Genomic DNA, 8,048 nt, shown 5'->3' with positions numbered 1-8,048 from the left:
TAGCCTTGCTTCTGAAATGAATGAAATTCACTTGCCTGGTCGGCATTGTCAAAAGATTACAACTACTTGTCAGAAGTAAAGAATTCATGGCACTGACTTGTACTTTGATAAGTGATAAAATTCTCGTACAGTATCTTTCTGCCTCCAAGTTTTCTCAAGCTGTTGCAACTCTGTTCCACAGGCTTCTGTCAAAGACCGAGTTTTTGCTATGACTCTCTTTTCTGCTGAAGCTACTGCTCTGAGATTTGGGTTAAACATAACACAAACAATGGGACGTACTAAGATTTAGGTGATCTCCGACAATGGAGAAGTTCTTAATTCTCCGAAGGAAGGCTTCTCCAGCTCAGTAGCAAGTGCTATATTCGATGACTGTTATTACATGTCGCTAGACTTTCAATCACGTCTTGTTTAATTCATGTACTCCCTCCGTCCTAAAATAACTGTCTCAACTTTATACTAGTTTTAGCATAAAGTTATACTAAACTTAAGACATTTATTTTGGAACGGAAGGAGGAATACAGATAGTAATCAGGTAGCCCATGAAATTGGTCAAGATGACAAGTTCTCTCCTCCTAGTATCTACTCGTAGATGAATTCGCCTCCGGATGAAATTACACCTTCTCTTGTAAATGATACAATTATTACTCGCAAAAAATGATACAATTATGACTGAATAAAGGAGGAGATGATTTGTCCAAAAGAAAAAGCAATTACGAAAAAATGGGAAAAGCAAAACTGCACCCTTCTCCACCATTTTTTGACAGGGTCCATCTACTTGTGCAAACCCAACTACGGAACTACCTCCTCCATGGATTGGCTCCTGACCACCGGCTTGTCGGCCACCGCCGGCGCGTGGGGCGCCCACGCAGGCCTCGGCGACGAAGTGGACAGGCTGCGTTCCGTGCTATCCCGCGTCCACGCGCTCGTCGAGCGAGCGGAGCAGTGGCGGTTCGCCAACCCCGGCGTCGCGGATCTCCTCGCCCGGCTCAAGGACGCCGGCTGCGACGCCGAGGACCTCGCGGACGAGCTCGCCACGGACGAGAAGCAGGCGAGCCAGAGCCTTTTCCCATCCGTGAGCGGTTTCCTGCGCGGATTGGTCACCGGCGCGGCGGATAGAACCAGAGGCGTCAGGTCTCGGCTCGAGTACGCGTCCACCGACCTGGAGCGGGCCCTCGCCGCGATGGACGCGGCCGGCAAGGCGACGCCGCGGCGCGCGTTCCGGGAGACGAGCTCGTTCGCCGGGAGGCCCCTGGTTCTCGGCAGAGACCGGGAGCGCGAGGACGTGGTCCGTCTGCTTCTGAATCCAGTCCGTGCCCTGGATTCCGGCGGCGGCGGCGGCAGCAGCAGCAGCAGCGCGAAGCGACGGAAGAGCCGTGACGGCGTGGCCGTGCTGGCGATCCTTGGCATGGGCGGCGTGGGGAAGACCACTCTGGCGCAGGTTGTGTACAACGACCAGAGGGTGCAGGACCACTTCGACCTGCGGATGTGGGTTTGCCTGCCGGAATCGCCGGACGTGATTCTGGTGACCAAAGCGATCATAGAGTCGGCGACCAAAGGGGCGGCGGCGCAAACTGGCCTTGGCAATTTGGACTCGCTTCAGGTGGTTCTCAGGGATTTGGTCAGTTCCAAGAGGTTCCTTCTTGTCCTTGACAATGTCTGGTGTGAAGACAGTCTAGAGTTTCAGACGCTCGTGGCACCACTGAAGTTTGGGCATCCTGGAAGTGCCATCTTGGTGACCGGTCGCTCTTGCAAGGTTGCGGATGCCGCCGGAGCGGTGGAGCTGTTGTGTCTGAATGGATTACCGGAGGAGGCTTACTGGGAGCTGTTCAAGCAGTATGCATGCGGTGATGAGGATCCTGCAGGCCATCCTGAATTGGTGGCCATTGGCAAGAAGATTGCCCACAGGCTCAAGGGCTCCCCTCTTGCTGCCAAGACTGTCGGTGGGGCACTGAGCTCTGACATGAGCACAAAGCATTGGAACATAGTCATGGCAAGTGGGTTGTGGGAGCTTGAGCAAGGTGCCGGAGGGATTCTCCCGGCTCTCCGACTGAGTTACCAGTACCTCCCGGCACACCTCAAGCAATGCTTCACATTCTGCGCGATATTTCCAAAAGGGCATATCTTTGGGAAGGAGACTCTGATTGACATGTGGATTGCAGAAGGCTTCATCTCGCCTCAAGGTGACTTTGGGAACAATTGCTTGAAAGAATTGCTCAGCAGGTCCTTTTTTCAGCAACACATATTCAGCGACTCATGTTTCGTCATGCATGACCTGATGTCTGATCTCGCACAGTCACTCTCTATCGATGAATGTTTTTGTCTGACTGATGAAAGATGCCTTCCGAAAATCCCTTCAACCATTCGCCATCTGTCAGTGTGCACAAAATATCTTGAACTGAGCAAGTTTCTTGAATTGGGTAGATACACAAAACTGCGGTCGCTTTTGATTCTCGGTATGTCTGGGCAAGATTTGAGTTGCTCACTTGATATTTTGTTTGATAAACTGAGTAATATCCGCGTGCTGGTGCTACGGGAGTGTGTGATCAAAGAGCTCCCTAGGAATATTGGCAATCTAAAACTTCTCCGGTATATCGATATCTCTTACACAAAGATCCAATGGTTGCCTGACTCCATTTCTCAATTAAGCAATCTACAAATTCTGAATGTACTGAACGTCCCTCTGAAGAACCATCCCAAAGGCCTGACTAGATTAGCCAATCTGAGGAAATGTTACATGAATGAACCGATTACTTCGGTGATGAGCAATACAAGCAATTTGACATCACTCGAGAACTCGTTGGTATTTGAAATTCCGAAAGGACAAGGGCACAGAATTGCCGAACTGAAGGACATGACACAGCTGACTGAAACTTTACATGTTACGAATCTTGAGAATGTTGTGAATGATGATGCTTTAAAAGCCAAGATGAACACAAAAGCGCACCTACAACGGTTAATTCTGGAATGGTCCTCAAGTGAAGTAGGTACTGTGGAATCCAGCGATGCTAAGTGTTCAGAAGAAAGCATTATTGTTGAATCACTTCAGCCTCATCCCAACCTTGAGAGTTTGAAATTGAGGCACTACAGTGGCATCCAGACACCATCTTGGTTGCAAGCTGGAAATCTGTGCTGTTTGTGTGAGCTCAGTCTCTCCAACTGCCAGTTCCTAACTGAAATCACCAGCCTCCCTTCTTCCCTTAGGAGGTTGCACATCATACGATGCAGAAACCTGAGGAGTCTCGACGAGTGTCTACAGCCACAGAGCTTGCAGGGAATCACCGAAGTAACTGTTATGAACTGCTCAAAACTAGCATTGCTCCCTGTGGAAAGATTTCGGGACTTCGCTTCTCTTTGCGTATTGGAAATACAAAACTGTCCAGAGCTTCCACCCACAAGGAAACTGACCCTGCCACCATCTACAGAAGAGTTGCTTATGCGGTCATGCGGCCATGTCGATGCATCACTTCCATCCTGCTTGCACAACCTGCCTTCACTAGTAAGCTTGATTATATACAGTTGCCCTAACTTACTGTCCCTTCCAGCAGAAGTAGTTTCGCAGCTGCGATCACTCCGAGGGATGTATGTCGATAACTGCAGCAGCCTGCAATCCTTTGGTGGATTGCACCACCTCTCTTCACTCATCAACCTGCATATTGTGGACTGTCCTAGGTTGACAGACCTTGATCCCTCGATGTTTCTCGACGTCGGCGAAGGCCAGGGGTTGCAAAAGCTGGAGTGCCTAACCAGTAGTAGCACACATCTCCTTGGCCTGATGATGAGAGGCACAATGCCTGCTCTTAAGACCCTTGTCCTATACCAGTCCACGGACTCCATGGTCGTTCATGGTCCTCGCAGCAAGAAGCTGTGTTGGTGTTTCCCGTCGGTGCAAGAGCTGTTGTTCCAGGACTGTGGGAATCTTGTTGCACTCCCTGAAGAGTTGTACACTTTGTCGACTCTCCAGTTCCTGCGGATATTCAACTGTCCAAAGATTCGGTCGTTGCCACATACGGGCTTGCCGGTCTCCGTGAGGACATTGTCGTTCGAGAAGTGCCACCCGTTGCTGGAGGAGCAGTTGAAGAAGCTCAAGTTTTCTTACAATACGGCGTAGTCTCTGCAACTCGGAGATCAGAGTGCGAACGTCGGTTTGTGTTGCCTGCAGCTTACCGAGGTAAGCTTGCAGCTTTGAGACACTGTAACCTCTGTAGGCGTGCCCTTTTTAGTTTCATTTTGATACTTTGTTCCGTCTCGGGAACTCAAATAACACAAAATGTGTGTGAAATTTGTTCAGCTTGTGTGCTAGAAATCTGCACTAACTGCCAAGCTTTCTATCTGAGGAACTCAAATGGCACCAAGTTTTTGGAATTTCTTCAGCCTGAATACTGATGAATGCATCTGTTTTTCTCCAGAGCAAAATGCATCAGCTTACCAGTTGTTGAGAGGGTAACCATAACCGTGCTGCAGTCTTGCCAATACCATCTGGGATATTTGTTCTGCCTCAGGAGCAGCAAGCATTTTTGGAATTTATCTGGATGCTGGCACTGCCAAAATACACACCAACTTGTTCTCTCCAGAGAATGCACAGCAACTTGGCATTCAGAAAGCCAGGCAAACTCAAGCGAAGCGGCAGCAGCCTGCCTACAAGGCCAAGCGTGGGCCTCTCCTCTCCTTCCCTTGCCCACCTTGCTGTTGCGATTGCCGCCACAAATCGAGTGGCGGTTAAAAAAGCAGAGGAGAAGAGAGGGAAATCCTACCCTCCGTCGCAGCCAGAGGCTCCGGTCTGCTGCACGCAGCGCCAGCGCCAGCGAACCTGCGGCTCCATGACGATGGCCGCGCGGCCGATCCCCTCCCCCTCCCCTCCGGCCACCGTCTCCCTGCCCGCCCCACTGCTCTTTCTGCCGCCGACTTCTCGGAAGCCGTCGGCCTCTCTCTCCTTATCCTCCAGCGGCAGAGCACGCCGCGGCGCCCGGTGCTCCGCCGCGAACAAGCCCTCCCCTCCCCCTTCCGCCGCTCCGGGCAACGAGGTAAGGTAGCCGCCCCGTCGTCTTTGTTTTTTCTCTGTATTTGGCTCGTCTCTGCGCCCGTCGTTGATGGCCTCGTCCGATTCTTGCAGCGGCGGCAGCAGCAGCTCCATGGCCAAGATAAGGAGCGAGGTGCTGTCCCCGTTCCGGTCGGTGCGCATGTTCTTCTACCTGGCCTTCATGGCCAGCGCGGGCCTGGGTAGCCTCATCGCGCTAACGCAGCTCCTCCCGGCGCTGGGGAACCCGGCGAGGGCGGCGGGGGTCCCGGAGACGCTCAAGGGCCTGGGAATCGACGTGGCGGCCGTCGCCGTCTTCGCGTTCCTCTACTCGCGCGACCGCAAGGCCAGCGATGCGCAGGTGGCCAGGCTCACGCGGGAGGAGAACCTGTCGAGGCTCAAGCTCCGCGTGGGCGACGGCGGCAGGGTGGTGCCGCTGAGCGAGCTGAGGGGCAGCGCGCGGCTCGTCATCGTCGCCGGCCCCGCCGAGTTCGTCGCCGAGTCGTTCCGCCGGAGCAGGCCGTTCCTCAAGGACCTCATGGAGAGGGGCGTGCTGGTGCTGCCCTTCCCCACGGACGGCAACGCGCCGGCGCTGGAGTTCGGCGAGGACGCCGACGGCGGGGAGGCGGAGGACGACGAGGTGGCCAGGAAGAGCAGGAGGCTCTGGCAGCTCACGCCGGTGTACACATCCGAGTGGGCAAAGTACGAGGCTGCGTAGGCCGAGCTAGTTTGCTTACTATCTTGCTCGCACACGAAGAATTGATTGATTGACAATGGCGAATCACGTCGTGCTGATTGCTGCTGTGCTGATACTTGTTGTTGCAGATGGTTGGCCGAGCAGAAGAAGATGGCGAATGTGACGCCTGATTCCCCTGTGTGAGTAGCACCGCGGATTCGTCTGAACATTTCAGCTGTTGGGGTTGTTGGATTCCTGGAATCAAATTGCTTGTGCGCAGGTACCTGTCGCTGAGGATGGACGGGCGCGTCCGGGGCAGCGGCGTGGGCTACCCGCCATGGCAAGCGTTCGTGGCGCAGCTGCCGCAGGTCAAGGGGATGTGGTCGGGTCTTTTTGATGGAATGGACGGGAGAGTCTAGTTTCTTTGCAGGCTTCTTTTTTGTGTTCCGTCTGAAATTCGTGTGGTTTTGCAAGTTTGCATACTAGTAGTACTAGTATACACATGTAACGCAGGGCATGTCTGAACTGATTAGTTCGTGCGCAGCTGTCTCGCTGGCTGAAATGTGGCATGGCTTAACGACGATGACAATTTTTTTTTGTAAGTTTGACTAGTTCTGAGCAAACATCATAAACGAAAATGTGATGATCTAATTGACACCTTAGGGCCTCTTTGATTCAAATAATTTCTCGACGACTCTAATTCTCAGAATTTTCTCATACATAGTTTTTTTTTTGAACAATCACCATGGGGGAGCGCATCCCGCGTGAATACATTACTCAAAGCGTCAAAGGCGAGGTTACAGAAGTACGTTGGAGATAAACCAAGCCGTGATAGAATGGTTAGAGTGACAGTGGTATTTCCAGCCTCACCAGAGTTTAAATCCTGGTGTTCGCAGTTATTTTTAAATTTATTTTAGGATTTTTGGCGATGCGCATTCAATGAGAGAAAACGTTTCTGTCGACGATGACGTGCCTACGACGACTTTGTAAATTTCAAGATAATATGTCGGCTCAGTATTTGAAGGTGCTCATAGGGATAAGAATGTGCGTTTGTACGTTCATAGGGGTGAATGTATGCACGCGTATATGAACGCTTGTGTTTGTATTATGTTAAAAAAAGTGTGCTAGCGCGCAGTGAAAGGTATTGGTGCCAAGACGCAGTTTTCATGAGTGAATATGAAGGTCTAGAGGGAGAAACCATTTACAAGATTCATAATCGTAGTCCTAGTCGTGTGATCCTCATTGCGGAAAACATGGGCATTCCTAAAGTCTTATATTTTCCACAAAATAAAGAGTGCGGCATACGGCCAACATCATGCTGGAGTCTGGTCGGCGAGGCAATATCCCAAATTGCAGCAAACGAGGGTGGAGCGTCTAGTTGTAGGGCATCCCACGCGTTCACTGCAAACGGACAGTGAACAAATAGGTGAGCAACATCCTCCACCGTGCAGCACATCGAGGACAGATGGAATCGTTGGTGATTGTTTTCTTGAGGAGATTGTGCTTGGTGTTGAGCCGATCCTTGAAGAGGAGCCTTCCAAAAATCTTGACCTTCATCCGAACCTTGGACGACCAAATAAGCTTGGCAAAGGGGTCGATATCGTCCTCGTCGGTAATGGTAGAGTCGGCATGTATGGAGAAGAAGGGTGTGTCATGCAGGAGGAACCTATCATCAGCGACATCATTTTGGACAAAGTCGTGGAACAAAGACAACACATTCACAAAGCTCGTTGGAAGTAACATTAGTAAGATGATTCCGTAGGTTAGTTAGTAATCCGTCTTGCATGACCTGAGACACTCAAATGATAGGTTTTATGGAGTGAGAGTAAAGGTAGGGGTATATAGTGGCTAAAGGTTCAGGAATGATCCAAATATGAGTCCACAAGAAGGTTGCAAAGCCATTATTTGTCAAAAAAAGGATTTTTTTTTCAAGTGTAGGTAACTGAGAATTCACCACCTTCCACAGAAAAAGATGGCTTTATAGGCTTATCTGCTATGGATTGGCAGTTCTGTTGTGGTACCATTTGACCCAGGGTAAATTGTTTCCCTGAAGTAATTTGAAAGCAAACTTCATTAATAAGCATATATTTCATAGAGGCAATTTTTTTATGCCTGGACCACCAGAACTTTTAGATTTGCAAATATTTTTCCAAGCAATAAGGCATTGTGCTCCTGAATAGCTCTCCTCTGTTGCCCAAAAAAAGCCTCTACGAATCGCGTCCAGTTGTTTTAAAAATTTCTTAGGGATACGGAAGGCTGACATGAAGTAGACCAGAATTGAGTCGAGGACCGAGGACATGAGAGTTAGGCAAGCCCTACGAGAGAGAAACCGTGCAATCCAGCTAGAAAGGTGGTTTA

General features: G+C 50.7%; 2 protein-coding genes across 4 annotated transcripts; both read left to right on the top strand.

The window, feature by feature from the left end:
• Window positions 1-625: 625 nt before the first annotated feature.
• Window positions 626-4,499, top strand: LOC123427197 (putative disease resistance protein At3g14460). 2 transcript variants are annotated; one of them, XR_006622374.1, is made up of 2 exons: window positions 626-4,168; window positions 4,407-4,499. XR_006622374.1 is itself a non-coding variant. In XM_045111182.1 (1 exon), the coding sequence occupies exon 1, from the start codon at window positions 686-688 to the stop codon at window positions 4,106-4,108; it is 3,423 nt and encodes a 1,140-aa protein (XP_044967117.1). In that variant the 5' UTR covers window positions 626-685; the 3' UTR covers window positions 4,109-4,309. The 2 variants fall into 2 exon arrangements, 1 of the variants encoding a protein (XP_044967117.1); XM_045111182.1 differs by lacking the exon at window positions 4,407-4,499 and having other exon boundaries at window positions 626-4,309.
• Window positions 4,500-4,529: 30 nt separating this feature from the next.
• Window positions 4,530-6,279, top strand: LOC123427198 (protein LOW PSII ACCUMULATION 1, chloroplastic). 2 transcript variants are annotated; one of them, XM_045111184.1, is made up of 4 exons: window positions 4,530-5,026; window positions 5,111-5,716; window positions 5,840-5,890; window positions 5,971-6,279. In XM_045111184.1, the coding sequence occupies exons 1-4, from the start codon at window positions 4,530-4,532 to the stop codon at window positions 6,107-6,109; spliced, it is 1,293 nt and encodes a 430-aa protein (XP_044967119.1). In that variant the 3' UTR covers window positions 6,110-6,279. The 2 variants fall into 2 exon arrangements, with proteins under 2 accessions (XP_044967119.1, XP_044967120.1); XM_045111185.1 differs by having other exon boundaries at window positions 4,829-5,021.
• Window positions 6,280-8,048: the final 1,769 nt, after the last annotated feature.

The sequence above is a fragment of the Hordeum vulgare genome, chromosome 2H (assembly GCF_904849725.1).
Source record: "Hordeum vulgare subsp. vulgare chromosome 2H, MorexV3_pseudomolecules_assembly, whole genome shotgun sequence".
NCBI lineage: Eukaryota > Viridiplantae > Streptophyta > Magnoliopsida > Poales > Poaceae > Hordeum > Hordeum vulgare.
This window is presented reverse-complemented; position numbering and strand designations above follow the sequence as displayed.